The 16,138-nt window shown below is 38.1% G+C and overlaps 1 protein-coding gene across 4 annotated transcripts in view; it reads left to right on the forward strand.

Annotated features, from left to right (window-relative positions):
• LOC309868981 (uncharacterized protein C3orf20 homolog) overlaps positions 1-14,981 on the forward strand; it is a 132,675-nt gene extending 117,694 nt beyond the window's left edge. For all 4 annotated transcript variants that reach the window (XM_082739286.1, XM_082739283.1, XM_082739284.1 and 1 more), the window contains exon 14: positions 7,866-14,981. In XM_082739286.1, coding sequence (XP_082595412.1) covers positions 7,866-8,012 — 147 coding nt within the window. In that variant the 3' untranslated portion in view covers positions 8,013-14,981. The remainder of the gene's footprint in view (positions 1-7,865) is intronic.
• The last annotated feature ends 1,157 nt before the right edge of the window (positions 14,982-16,138 follow it).

A 16,138-nucleotide genomic window follows, 5' to 3' on the forward strand; every position in this document is an offset into this window, starting at 1 on the left:
ATGTGGTTATCAAAATTAGTTTAAGAATTATTGATCACACTTACTGGTAAGATACATGGATGTTGTAATGCTGACCTTCAGGGAAAAGTCACAATGTTATAGAGAATGACTAATCGCAGAAGGGAAGTGAAACTCCTTAGTGTGGATTAATTTATAACTTCTCTCACCAAATCCTATCAGCCAAATTAGTTGTAGGGACAACCGATCACCCTATTGTCTGATTTTAGGGGTATATTTGATCAGGAGCTTTTATATTTTCTATCTACAATCCTAAGAAGCAGTTTTTCTTATAAAAGACCATGGGAGTAAAACCAGTACCTACCAAAGAAATGTGAAGCTCTGGTTCAGTCTGATACCACAACAGTTACTTCAAAATCAGGAAAACCTTATCCTTTCTGGAAAGACTATGAAGTTCCATGCTTTAAAACCTAAACCAGTTTAGTAGCCATTTAAAAAAAAAAAAAAAAGAAAAAAAAAGAGCAGTGATCAAATTTTTGATGAAGTGAGACCATAAGCTTGCAGGGGGGTGGGGTCAGAAACTGAGGTCTATGACTTCTTCTGTGGTTTACCTCAGTTTCCTCGTCTGTAAATTGGGGAGAAAATCACCGATGGATGTTGTGAGGATGGGATGAGTTAGCATGCTGTACCACATGCATGTAAACTCTACCAGGGTCTGGACTTAATGGCTAGATTTAAGTATGTGCAGTCTGCACCTGTCACTCACAGGGTTGATGCAAGGCTAATTGTTCAAGAGGAAGATGTTATGTTCAAATGATAATGTATGTTTAAATGAGAAAATGTATTTAAAAACTATTGGAAAACCAAAAATATGACGTTATTATTTTGAGGAAAGGAAGTTACACTCAGACATGGGTATAGAGCTGTCTTTGAAGCTTTTGATTAATGGTGGTGGTGGTGGTGTGTGTGTGTAGAAGTAAGGGGTTTAATAGGTTCCTTAGCTTTGTTGAGCCCCTGCTCTGGTTATTTGGTATTCCCTAGGTCACAGCCTCTCCTTCCCTCTTTACTTTTTCTAAGGGCAGCAGTCCTCCTACCTGGCCATTCAGCTGCGGAACTTTTTAAGAAATACAGACCTTGGGGCACCTGGGTGGCTCAGTGGGTTAAAGCCTCTGCCTTTGGCTCAGGTCATGATCCCAGGGCCCTGGGATCGAGCCCCACGTCAGGCTCTCTGCTCGGCAGGGAGCCTGCTTCCCCTTCTCTCTCTGCCTGCCTCTCTGCCTCCTTGTGATCTCTCTCTGTGTCAAATAAATTAATAAATAAATATTTTTTTTAAAGAAAGACAGACAGACCGACCTCACGGGCACCTGGGTGGCTCAGTGGGTTAAGTCTCTGCCTTCGGCTCAGGTCATGATCTCAGGGTCCAGGAATTGAGGCCCGCATCCAGCTCCCTGCTCAGGGGGAATCTGCTTCTCCCTCTGCCTGCTGCTGTGCCTACTTGTGCTCTTTCTCTGTCAAATAAATATATAAAATCCTTAAAAAAGAAAGAAAGAAAGAAAGAAATACAGGCCTCACCCCATGGAGAGTCTCATTCAGTAGATCTGGGTGGAGCCCAAGCATCTATTTTCTTAATAGACCCTAGAGTGATTTTTGTTATGTGACCAGGGTTAAGAGCAGGCATTTCACTTGGCCTCTAGGAAGAGAGGAGTGTAGCTCATCTCATGTCTCAGTAGCTCATCTTCATGTCTGCTCATGTCTCCATTGATCCTTGCTCTAGAACCTCTCCCCCAGTCCTGTGGCTTTAGAAACCCTCCATCTCTTGATGACTCCCACATTAGCATCCCCACATACAGCGTCTCCCCAGAACTTCATGTCCCTCCTGATTCCAGCGCTCTATTTCAGTATCTTGCTGGAACATTCCGCAGGCATCTTGACTTAACTTTCCCAAATTGAGCCTTTTCCTCTTTCTCTAAAACCTGCCCCTCTCCATTTCTTCCTCATTTCAGGAAATGACCCTTGCCCAGTTTACTCAGACCAAAAATATTGAAATAAATCTGGACTCCTCTTTTTTCATACCCCCCTGTAATCTGTGTGCCAATCTTGAAGCCTCTACCTTCCTGATATATCCAGTCTGACAATAAACGCCACTTCCAGGCAGCATCAACTTTCCTAAGAGCCCCCTTGCCACCGCCACTGTCTGTCCTCTGTAGCACCAGTAGTAATCGATACAAAGCCTGCCTCAGATCACAGCTCTTCTCTGCTCAGAGCCCTCAGCTAGGCACTCCTCACCCCTGAGGTAAAATCCCAGATCTCTTCTAGGGGCCACAACACTTCATGTACTCAGGCCCTTCTCTCTTCCGCTTCCCAACCTGCGCCGCTGCCCTGGCCTCCTTGCTGTTTCCCCCTCGGAGCCTTTACACGTGGTGCTCTCTCTGCTGACTGTCGTCCAGAGAGATGCACACTCTAGTCTCTCACATCCTCGGGGGTCTGAGGCAGCGGGTATGCCCTCAGTGGCCTTCCCTTTTGGTTCTGTCTAAAGGAGCCCCTTTCACTCTCCATCCCTTACTCTATTTGGTTCATAGCACTTATCAGTACTTGACATCTTATCCATCTACTGGTTTATGATCTGATCCCCCTAGTGAGGGAAGAGGTTTTGTCTGTTTTGTTCATTCCTGCATCTTGGTGCCTAGAACAGTGCCCAGAAAGATAGATATTTTAAAGGTTTTATGTATTTATTGGTAAAGATTTTATCTATTTATTTTAGAGGGAGTGAGGGGGGCAGGACGCTGAGATCACAACCTGAGCTGAAATCAGGAGTTGGACACTCAACTGATTGAGACTTCCAGGCGCCCCAAGGTTTTATTTTTAAGTAATCCCTATATGCAACATGGGGCTCAAATTTACAACTCTGAGATCAAGATTCCCATGCTCTACCAACCGAACCAGCCAGGGGCCCCAAGTGGATTTTCAATGAATACTCTTTGAGCGAAAGCAGAGATCCTAACTACCGTTAGGATCTGTCGGGAATACCAAACCCATTTTTACTTTGCTTTGCCCCTTTCATTTATAACCAGGTCTTTGCCCCACCTTTTGGCAAGGCCCCGGGCATTTCTACAAGGCAGGAATTCCCCAGCAAAAAGACAGGTACAGGAAACCCAAAGGAAAGGAGTATCTGCTGTGAATCCTACCTTTTCACAAACTAATTTCCTAAATCCTGGCAATAATCCTATGAGGTGATGATGCTGTTTCTGTTCAATAGATAAGAAAACTGGGACCTCAAGGCATTTACACAGCTAAGAGTTGGAGCTGAGATTTGAACCCAGATATCCTGACTCAGGGTCCAAAATGGGGGAACAGAAGAGTCTGTTGGTAGAATCAGGATATAGTAGCGTGGGAAATGGCCTCCTCTTTGTTTTTCTGTAAATGAGATTTTAGGATTCTTGAGAGTGTTTTGGAGGTCTCTTTATTCTACTAAAATGTATCCCTTTTCTGGTCTCTACTTAAATGAAAGGGTTGCCGTCTGGAAGCATCGTGGGAGGGTTCATTAACAGTAAGTGGTGAGTGTTTGGAGGGTAGTTAGGATCTCTGCTTTCGTTTAGTCATTAAGTCAATATTGGGTCACCACAAAGCTAACACATTGAGTTTGACAGAGCAAGTCAGGGACTGTTTGCTTGGTTTGAGTTGTTTGGACAAGTCTTTCCATTCCATTCTGTTTAATTGCCGGAACAATGGTATAACTGGTGTGGTTTAAACGTTTAAGCTCTCACCGCAGCTGAACAGGCTAAGTAGGACCGAGTGGATCCCACTAGGTAATAAGAAGATCTTTGCAGTTTATAAAGGGCTTTTGCAAAAAAGATTCTCAAACCAGTCTGATGAGTAATAATGGACACTAGGACAGTGGTCCGGCGGGGAAGTGTCCAAAGAAATGAGATTACCAGTTTTATTATGTGAATGAACAATGTGCAGAGGAATTACTTGCCTTCTTTTAGGAATCTTGTGATTAAACTAAAATGCAAACTGAAGGGATTATGCTTCTTGAAGTGGTAATTAGGATTTCTGTGTGGTAGAAGACCAGGAACTTTAACCCAGGTATTCTGCCTCCAAACAGAGTGTTCTCCCCCGCTGCACTTAAGCAGCCCTGCAGGATTAGTCTTGCGTTAGATCACAGGAAGGGCTGACCGGCCCTGGAGACCAAAAAGGGCCTAACAGAAGTTCTCAGTCCGGTATAACTAGGCATGTTCCTCTGTCTCACCACTGTCTGAACCTGCAGGTGCCAAATCTAAGTTTGTTCTTTGGAGCTTTCTTGACTTCTGTGCATCATTTTGCACCATTGATCGTGTTGTTGAGACCCTCTGCTTCTCTGGCTTCCATATCACATGTCCTACTTCTGTCCCCTTGGCCATGGGTTTTTAAACACAAACTTAGCCTGGACAGTAGCTTATATTTATTAAATGTCTCTCTTACATGGCACACATTGTCCGAACCCCTTTACATGTATTCACACGTACTGATTTATTTAATCCTCATGATAATCCTATGAATCAGATGGTATTCTTGGCTCTCTTGAAAAGATAAGGAAATTTAGCAACAAAAGAAAAAATATACTGGACTTCATCAAAATGACTGATGTTTGTGTGTCAAAGGACACTAGCAAGTAGGTGCCTGGGTGGCTCAAGTGGGTTGAGTGTCTGACTCTTGATTTTGGATCAGATTGTGGTCTCGGGTCGGGAGTATTCCAACTCCCTGACTTATGTTCATGACTTTAAAAAAACAACTCCAAACGCTGACATCTCCCACTCTGGATCTTTCTCTTGAACTTAAACTCATATATCCAACATATATCTAAATGCCTACCCAGCATTTTCACCTAATGGTTAACAAGTATTTTATACTTAATCTATCCCCAAACAGCTCCATTTCTACCCAGACCTCACTGGCTTCCCTCACCCCCTTCCTGCGTGATCGCATTGTACAAAAAAGTACTCTCCATCCTCCATATCCTCTTCCTTGGCTTTGTTTTCTGTAGTGTTGATTACCTCCTAACTCCCAGTATCTTGTCTGGCTCTTCCTCTAGTATTCAGTGAGGGCAGAAACCTTCTTGTTCATCGCTCTGTTGTAAGCATTGAGCACAGTGCCTGGCACGGAGCACACTCTCAAACTGATTGGCCATGATAGCCTTGGGTTAGTTCAAATATTAAGGGAGAGGGTGTACCTTATAGAGTTTTAATTAAGATAGGTTATGTGACAGATAAAAGAATTCTTCAAAACCTGGTACCCAGGGGGAAAATAGTATCAGGGGTCCTTAGTTGATAAAATGCTGGGCACCTCTGGATTAGGTTATTCCAGGTTTTGAATTTCAACTGAACTTCAACTCATACTATTTCAGCAAGAAAAAATTTTGAATTTGGTACTGGGTCTGGTCCTACTATTGTCTGGACATATACAAACTTAAGGTTTTTTCTAGTCCAACATTTTTCTGTATTTTGATCAGGTTATTTTTACAAGAACTGAACGTTGTAGCCTTTCTCCTTTTCTCTAGGCCCCGCTTCAGGGTTAGCCTAAGAGGTGACAGCTTGAACACACACAGAATGATAAGCTTTTTCTTATATGTGAATAGAAGCCCAAAATAGCAATGAAATCCTACAGATCCTCAACTCCAATTTTTTCTTTCTTTCTTTTTTCAAAGATTTTATTTATTTGAGAGAGTGAGAGAACACAAGAAAGGGAGGGTCAAAGGGAGAAGCAGACTCCCTGCCAAGCAGGGAGCCCAAAGCAGGACTCAATCCTGGAACTCCAGGATCATGACTTGAGCTGAAGGCAGTCGCTTAACCAACTGAGTCACCCAGGTATCCAACCATTTTTTTTTTTTTAAGATTTTATTTATTTATCTGACAGAGATCACAAGCAGGCAGAGAGGCAGGCAGAGAGGAAAGCAGGCTTCCTGCTGAGCAGAGAGGCCAATGTGGGGCTCGATCCCAGGACCCTGGGATCATGACCAGAGCTGAAGGCAGAGGATTTAACCCCCTGAGCCACCCAGGTGCCCCAACCAATTTCTTAAATTACATTTTTTTCACTTTTATACCAGTATTTCACATTTATTGTGGTGGAAAAAACGTGTTACCCTATGTCACTGTTTATGGGATTATCACTATTAAATTCTTCATATCTTAGTGTATCATATATTTTGTATATTATAATCTTGTCATTAGCTATCATTATCAATGATCATAGCTTCATCTTCTAAGTTCAGGTAAGATAAGTAAGTGGCTTCATGGCTAATAGCCAGGCAAGTGTGTTAAAGAATAGAGTATTTAAGATCAAGAAACAAGATATAAAACAAAAGATTGATACTTTTGTTGCTAGGGGTGCCTGGGTGGCAGTCATTAAGCGTCCGCCTTCGGCTCAGCTCATAATTCCAGGGTCCCTGGATGGAGTCCGCCTTGGGACTGCAGTCTGCTTCTCCTCCCTCATCCACTCATGTTCTCTTTTCCTCAAATAAATAAAATCTGTAACAACAACAACAAAAAGATTCTTTTGTTGCTGAAATGAAGATAAAGCAGAAAATTCTGTTCCTATAGAGGAAACCTCGCAATAGGACATTCCTTTGTAACGAAAAGATTATGCCATCTAAGAGGAAAGGAGTAACATGCAATCACAGGGAACAGTTGTTCCTTTTAAATTCTTACACTGCCCCCTCCCAAGTACTAGTATTTACTTTAAGATGTAAAATATGCTTAATTCTTAGCCAGAACCAGCTACAATTTTTTAAGCTACCATCATCCACCCCTACCACTTTTTTTTTTTTTTTTAAGATTTCATTGGAGAGAGCACACACACGACTGGAGACACGGGACTTGATTCCAGGATCCAGAGATCATGGCCTGAGCTGAAGGCAGGCACTTTAACTAAATGAGCCACCCAGGTGCCCCCCTCACTACTTCTTTTTATCCCCTTAATGTCAAGGTTGAATATTTCTTAGGCTGCTCACCTGTGTCATAAATATAAGCACCTTTTCACCCTGGAATAGAATGACAAACTTGGCTTTATATAGGTCAGTTGTTTTCTTCATTAAGAAATAGAGAATCTAAAAATTTTAGCCCTGGAAAAGAATTTTAGAGGTCCAGTCCAATTCATAATTAATGTTTTTTTTTTTTTTAAAGGATTTTATTTATTTATTTGACAAAAAGAAACACAGCTAGAGAGGGAACACAAGCAGGGGGAGTGAAAGAGTGAGAAGCAGACTCCCCACAGAGCAGAGAGCCCGATTCGGGGCTTGATCCTAGGACCCCAGGATCATGACCTGAGCCGAGGGCAGACACTTAATGACTAAGCTACCCAGGTGCCCCAGTGTTTTTTTTTTTTTTTTTTTTTTAAACAGAGGAAACTGTACCTTGAAATCATTTAATGACTTGCCTAAGTTTTAGAGTAGTTTTATCCATAATCCAAGTCTGCTGACTTCCAAATTCAAGGACTCTGTACTCTGTTCTTGAGTTCAGCTGTAAAATGAAATGCATCTGTAGGTGGCTGATGATAAAGATGTCCTTTACAGCTGGGGAGGACACTGGTTCTGACATTCCATGTGTGTAACTTTGAGAAAACTGCTGAGCCTGTCTCCTTACCTTCAAACAGTATGTTCAGGTTCTAGGAACATGTTTGTTATCTAATATTATTTTGTATATAAATGCAAACATTTTATCATGGGACACATTTAAGACCTATCCACAAGTACGTAGGGCTAGGGTGCCTGGCTGGCTGTCAGTAGAGTGATTCTTGACCTGGGGTCTTGAGTTCAAGCCCCATGTTGGTCATAGAGCTTACTTACAATTAAAAAAAAAAAAAAGTTCAAAAAAAAAAAGTAGGGCTGATTTTTATATGAATAGATTCTGAAAATGTTCTATTCATTTTTACAGATGTATGTTCGTGGAAAATTAGTATTTGCCAACTTTATTTTCAATGGTTATAGCACATCTGCTAAAGACCTTCAAAAGCAAATTGTGAAGACAAAGAATGATTATCATACAGGATATTTCCTACCCAATGACTTCAGGATCCGGTAGAGTGATACACATTCTCTACCTTATCTTGTACTTTTCATTAGTAAATCCCAGAAAAGGGCCAAATGTCAAGAATTGCCTTTATGAATGTTTGTTCCTTGCTTCAAATCTTTTCTGGAAAGAGGTAGTTTACCCATTTCAAAATTCTGTTCAAGTCCATTTGGAGGCATCACTGAGCTTGCCAACAAGACACCATGAGCAAAGCTTACCTTCAAGGGTTGAAAAAACTTATGGACAAGAAATTATCACTGAAATTGAATGGTAGTGTATAGGTCCCAGGAATACTGTGGGGATTCAGTCCCTTTATGAATCTTGTGGTAGATGAATGTAAGGAGACAGTAAGCAGTGGGCAACAGAACGATACTGGAATGGGGGGAATATGAGGATAATAAACATTGGGCATGTTCACTGGAAGATATCAACTGCTTCCACATGTCCCCTCTACGCAGCACCTGTTTTTCTACTAATAAAAACCAGGTCATGGACATTTTTATATTGAACTTTTTTGTTAAATACATTTTTGTAGTAGTAAAACAAACAAGTAAGTAAAAGTTCAGTTCAAGGAAGGCCACTTTTTCTTTAACCAGCATATAAGGTTCAAACCAATCATTCATTCAATTATGTAGAACAAAATTATGATCCACTAGATCATTTTAATGTTCTTCTTAATTCAGTATGTCTTTTCTGTCAGGGAGGTCATACAAGTCAACAAATACAACATGATTAGACTGTATCCAATGGCTGACAATCACTAAGAAGGGTGAAAATGGAGCTTTTAAAACTCATCTCCTGTTTTCACTCTCATAAATTATCATGTGAGCCACTTTAACGGCCAAACTAACTTAGACTAATGAACCCATGGTTTTCCTAGAAAATTGCCATCGTTTGTCAGTATATTTACAAATTCTGGAAAATACTATAATAGAGATAAAATAGAGATAAAAGGAAGAAAAAGAATTTTTACCTTTTGGCTAATTCATGTCGGAAACACCAGAATAAAAAAAAGCACACACACACACGCACACACACACACACACACACACACACAGAAGACACAAAGAAGTACAGATTTTATTAGAGACTTGTTAAGCTTAGGAGGAACAACAGTAATGCAGACATATACAAACCTGTTCATTCTTGTAAAAATCTCTTAAAGATTTGATATGATAAAATACATCAAGTGAGAAAGGCTATAATCTCAAGTCTTCAGGTAGGAAATGTACAGTTCTACATAAAATATAAGTAGTCAGAAAGTAAAAATTAAAATATCACTGAAAGAATATTCTTAAATGATATTTTTTTAAAAATAGAGCTTAACACTCCAGTGTTAAATGAAGAAGGAAGACTGACTACAGAAACTTACTATGTAAACAAGCCTGAACCCTGTTAAGACAGTTCACACATTCCTGTTTTCAGTGTTCATACAATGTTAAAAGAGAATGCACACGTCCTCCCCCCCAATACTGAGAACACTTACTGTACATAAACATAAGATGGATTCACACATTTCAGGCTGAATGCAAAATGCCATAAATTTTGGAAGACACTAATATAAAGACACTATTTAAATTCTAATATAGTTCATTAGAAAAAACAAATCCAAAGAAATGAAGTATAAATTAAGAGTGAATTTATAGGACAGTAAATGCATTTAAATCATGTGACATTAAAAGGCATCAAAATCCAAAGAGCTTCAGATCCAAGGTCTACTATTTTATCAATATATACATATACTAACATGTGTAGTGTTTTGATTTATGTAAACAGGAAACATTGTGCAAACAGGAAAACACTGAGAAGGGTAAACACAATACGATTTAAAAGGCAAAAATAATAGAACCCACAGGATGAAGCATCTATGTGATGAATATGGTACAGAACTAATCCCAGGGTTGAATTCTTCAGAATGAGCCTCAAGCTCACAGTGCTATTTTAAAGGATAACTCATTGATCCAATTTTTCTGGTGACAAGGCTTAGAGGAACAGCACAGTTTGGAGCTCTTTTCACAGTTGGGAGTCCCTGATTTATCTGCAGTTATTTCAATCATAGTCTAAACCTATTGAAATGTCAGTATTACCAAAAGTATACATTTCCACTGTGTATCATAACCTTTGGATTTGGGGGCTTTTCATGCCTTTTCAGAAATCCTGTCCTCAAATTAAGTATAGTAATGTCACAGTTCTGATGTGAGACCATGTGATGAATCAAGTAGGTCACAATCTTTTAAAAATCCAGAGCAGCAGGGTACAAAAATAAAGAAACTTACTAAAAATCTTATTCTGCAGAATACGTTGGCAATCTCTGAGGTATTAATCCATTTCCACTCTATCATCCTAGCTTGTTTCCATCAACCATAGCAGATTCTGAATCACAGCTTACAATGAATCTGACAAGCGACTTGGTATCTACAAATCAGACTAAGGTTCTTCCCCCCAGACTTAAACCTAAAAACCAAGCTCCAAGTGATATGGTGGATTCAATAAGATTAAAAAGACATTGGTCTCCAGAATCAAAAGCTTAAAATTAATTGGCATTGGAGTTACAGGGCAAAGACCAAATGCCTTTCAGAAACTGCACAATTGAATGAATTGTTGAGTAGAAAGTGAAAAAAACAAAACAGAAACCATTAATTTGGGGGAGAAACTTTTTTCTTCGTGGCTAAATTGTTTAACCATAAAACAGCGATAGAGATCTGATAAGAACAGCTCTCCCACCAGCCATTAGTAATAACCATATTTCATATCACATTGCTACTGTGATTAATTATTATAATGTCAAAGTCTGGTAGACTTTATCTTGCTATCCATCATTATTCCTTTAATTGGAGAAGGATTAACCAACCAATTTTTGCAAACTGTCACACACATACAAAGAAAAATGAGTTTTGGTGAACGTAGGATGTCTAGTCAGCCTCAGATTTTCTTCAGTCTTCAAACACTTGATGTTCCAGGAATGATGCGCGAGTTTAGGTTGGTTCTAGGATAGGCCCAGGGGCCTGGTTTGATCTGGGATCCCTGGGACCATACCTAGAACAAACCCAAACAAAACCAAACTCCTTGGGAGTGCTTTCAGCTCAGGTGACTTCTGGGGTTTTCACCCATATGGACCTCCAGGGCTGTACCAGGACCATATAGCAATCTTTCAGGAATGGGAGTGGCATTCCTGGAGTTTTCTGTACGTTGCCAGGTGCTAGTACTGTGCAGAAAATACTTTGACTTTAAAAATGGAATTAATCTTAAATTTACTTGGGAGAGGAAAAAATATATCTAATTTCTCAGGATATCATCAAAAATAAACTTATAAAAGACATGCTTTAGTTTTAGAAAAGATGTTCAAAGATGAAATAAACTCATTTGTAGGCAGCCAACCTTTAGGAAATGCTATAAAAGTAAAAAATGTAAAGTTTAAAACAGTAGAATTATCCCTTATATTGAGAAACTCTTAAGATACAAATATGAGGGGAAATATGTATTTCTACAATGACTGAGAGAATATATTCATTTTGAAAAAGTGTGTCAGAAGTATACACAACTTACTGTCCTAATTCAATAACATGTTTTCCACGTGCCAAATGAAATTCAGTAAATCGCGATGAAACAAAGTAACTCAATTGCTGACACGTTAAAATGTATAGCATTTTTAAAAATAGCATATGCATTTTAATTTATCACACATTTTAGGATTTCCATAAAATCAATTCCTTATTCATAAAATCAACTCCTTCATGCTATGCTTTTGTATTTATGAATCCTGGAATCATTTTATCCTCTTTTTGACTTATAGTAATTACACTAAGTAGAATCACTTTCCTCTCACAACTACAGTCAAGGAGAATTTTTCTCCTTGTACCACCAACCAGGGTTTAGCATCACGGCTACTCTGTAGTGGGTCTCAGGACACGGGTTTGGGTCATCTATTTTTAAATGAGAATTATATCATAATTCCCTTCCAGTAGGATATGGATAATTTAGGTGATGAGTCATGGCCACAGACTGATTTTCCAATTACCTTGTAAATGATGGATGGATGAAGCAATGGATGGACTACGACATAATCAGCCTCTTGGTAAAACTAAGTTATTCAAAGGCAGGCTATCCTTTTCTAGACAGATTTGAATTTTAAGCTTGCAAGCATTATAACATGCACATTTCATGTTTATTTTTAATTCGAGAGAAAAATCATCATGCGTACTTAACATATTAAATGATAATTTAAACATGCCAAATATAGAATGACACTGGGAATTTAGTCATTCAAATACCTGCCTATATCATTAGATCTAACACTGATAACTTTTGGCAAGCTTTTAACATACATTTCATTGAGAGAAAACAAAGACAGTCTTAAAATCCTGCATTAAGAATAAATTCTTTGGGGGTAAAACTGCCTAGAGTCTAAAAACCTTATTACTTCTCAGCTCTCTGAGATAAAAATAATGATCATTTTGATATTTCCCAGGACTTAACCTACTTCATGTTTCAGAAATGAAGATGCATCTCTATAAAAACAAAACCAAACTAGCCAAGGACATTCTTAGCAGCATGTGGTATCCAATTCATTTAGAGAGTACTGCAGAAAATGCTAATTTGAGTGGACTGGTTTTAATCAGAGCCAAAAAAAAAAATTGAAGGATAGAATATAGAGAAGGTAAAGTATAGAAACAAAATGATTCCCTTTGTATAATAACAGCTCTTCTATTTTGAGAGCAGGTAATGAACTGAGTAACTTCATTTCTTTTAAAGATAATGAAATAGGTAGTGAGTAATAGATAGCCACAAAATCCATGTGTTTAAGTATAATCCAGTTTTCTAGTCTTCACCAAGTCAGTTTATTCTTACTTTATACATTACTGTAGCTGTTTTAGTTACCTGGTTTCCGAAACTAAAGCAGACTAGAAGGAGCATTACGAAGGTGGAGAAAGGCCATTGCTATGGGTACACTTAAGCAAGCAGTAACTGCAGGAATTGGAGGAATCAGAACTACTAACAGAAAACAAAGACAAGAAAATGAAAAAAGCACAGCAGAATGCAACCACTTAGTAAAAGGGCACATAGCTATGATAACTTGTTAATAATGATCATTCTGACATCAAAAAAGGTTAAAATGATTTTCATGTATTGTTTAATAACACAGCAATGCATACTGTTTTAAAAGGGATTACCTTCAGAAATTATTCCAAAAATTTTTAATGCTTAAAGGGGTTTAAGCTCTATAGAAAACGTGGATATCCAGAATGAATCATTCTCCAAATATTCAGTTAGCCAGTTTTTACCAAATTAGCCATGCATGTTTAGTCTCAAACTTATAGTTCTAGAACATAAAATCTTGGTGAACAGAGCTGGAGTCACATTTATAATGCTCTAAGTTTTCAGTCTATGTCCTATACTAGGAACAATCAACAAGAACAAAACATTTAACATTTTCCTAAAATATACACAATGATTTGTACAAAGATGGTAGCTGAATTTTCTTTTACAGCTGAATTCATTAATGGAGAGTCTTAGGAACATTAACATATAAAAACTGGATTAATACCTTAAATATATGGCAATCACATATTCAACCAAGTATTTTTAGCAAGTTTTTAGTAAAGAAGGAAGAGGCAAACAGAAGTATGCTAAGCAGCCAAACGGGTCCCACAAAGTCCATGCACTTAACTGACAGAAAAAGCCCCTTAGCCTTCATTCAGTCTACTTACTCTTATTTTAGACACAATTCTAGCAAGCTTGGAAATCCGGTTTCTCAGGCCACAGCAGACTAGAAGCAGCAAATCAGGGGCCTAGTGCAAGAGGCAGGCACCCAAGACAGCAGCAAAAAGTGACAGCTGATTTTAAGGAAAGATAGAGAAACTGTGAACATGAGACATAGCTCAAAAAGCACAGCATTGCAGGGTCACAGAGCAGGAGGACACATAACCTCATCCATCTTAGCAGTCCCTAAGGGTGCATTTCTGTTTACCACCCCGTGATAGGAACTAATATTCTTAAAGATGACAAAGAAAAGGTTATTAGATCCTTAATATTCTAGAAAAAAGTACGGAAGGTACATTCCATAAGTTTTCCCATTCAACTATTTAAAAAATTGTTATGAATAAATGAATTTGCCTCACCTACATGAAGAATTAACTCATGCACATTAGTTACCTGTCAGTGGTGCCAGGTAAATTGTTACTGTATTTGGGGCATTTTTTCCATATTTTCTCTTCCAATTTATAAAGCTTTGTAGCTTTCATTTTCTCGTGTAAGTGTGAATTACACAGACATGTTCTTATCCACATAAGTGGAAGAATAAACCAACCTTAGTTTTGCCTGGTTTTCATTCATGGCAGGCTATCTACTTAAGTTCAAATAATGACTCAGCTGAGCTATTGTACAGTCTTAAGGCATTCAGTTCTTGTTTCATTGTTTTGTTTTGATATGGAAACAATGTATTAGGATTAAACTAAATCAGTTGAACTTTTCTCCCCCACATGATTTCTAATAATTTATCAAAATATTTCACATTTTATATTACTTATAGTATATAAATAAAAGTTGGTCACCAGAGTGAAATGACTCCAGGGTCCCTTCTAATTGATATCCCATGGACTTAAAACTTTGTGACATGTATCAGAACTTAATTCTGTTTATGCTTTAACATAAACAGAATTTTATGTGAATAAATTCTCCCCCTTTATTATATGAATCAGAATATTACTATTTATTTTTTTAGAGAAATTTTAAAAAATTTTTGACCTATTTTACTAACATAACCAGATCTTGTATTTTTCAGACTCAAAAGTTTCACTTCTTGGGGTGCCTGGGTGGCTTGGTTGGTTAAGTGGCTGCCTAGGGCTCCTGTCATGACCCAGGGTCCTGGGATCGAGTGCCGCATCAGGCTCCCAGCTCAGCGGAGGGCCTGCTTCTCCCTCTCCCTCTGTTGTTTCCCCTGCTTGTGCAATTTCTCTCTCTGTCAAATAAATAAATAAAAATCTTTAAAAAAAAAAGTTTCACTTCTTTTTAACTACTGCTGAGAAGTCAGAATTTACCAACATCACTTAGCAATCCAAGGAATGTGGTATTTTCTGGAAAAACACCCCATGACATTATTAGGTCAACTCTACCCATAGCTTTTAAACGATGGATCTGAGATTTAAACTCAAGGCATTCCTTTTGTATGAAAGCCTTAAACCCATATTCTTAAATTTTCTTAGAAATTTGCCTTAAATGTGTTTCTCCTGACTTGTCTCCAATAACTTGAGAAATCAAACCTGAGTCAGTACATCAGTTCTTAATTAAATATATTCAAATATACAATTTTAATGAAGTACAATTTTAAAGAAGACTTAACTTGTGAAGTCAGATGATACAGACAACTGAAAATATAAGCAGAAGATCACAAATCAAACACCAACAAAAGGCTGGCCCAAGGTATGTCAGATATGCAGGGTTTTAATGAAAGCTGAAAAAAATAAGAATTTTAAGTGTGATAACTGTTACCAAATCATTTACTACCATGACTTTCCTTACTTCAGGCAAAGAGTAAAAATCTTGTCTTCAAGAGAGCCCCAAATAGCTTCTTTCATGGATTCTTACATTAAGTACTAGGTTTATCCTGGTAAAATAAACTATGGAAATGTTCATGTTAAAAGCTATTAGGATATTACTCCTAACAAGAATTATCCTGTCAAAATATCACTGTAAAATTTGGAAAGCACAATTACAAGCGTTGCATCCCAAAATATTTTTCCCAGAGAGCTTCTTTTGGAAGGAGGATGGCAACAATTAAAACTAGTCAAAAGCCTGATAATAGAAAGTGAAATATTCTTATAAAAGTAACAAACAAGAATACCTACTTATAATTACATTGGCCTATTTGTTTTTATTTCCTAAGGTATTCATGGCAAGGAAAACAAAGTCCTAGACAGAGATTCTTAGATTTTTACTGCACATAAGCATCACCTAGGTCTCATTCCAAAATGACCAACTAAGAATGGATTGGGAATATGGCCCCAAATCTGCAATATAAAAACAAGACCTCTAATTTATTCTAAGGTAGGTGCCCCGTAAAAACCCAAAAAACAAAACAAAACAAAACAAAAAAACCAAAAACCTGAGAAACACTGACTTTTAGACTATTATAAGAGAAA

Source organism: Mustela nivalis, assembly GCF_964662115.1.
Source record: "Mustela nivalis genome assembly, chromosome: 7".
In the NCBI taxonomy this organism is placed as follows: domain Eukaryota; kingdom Metazoa; phylum Chordata; class Mammalia; order Carnivora; family Mustelidae; genus Mustela; species Mustela nivalis.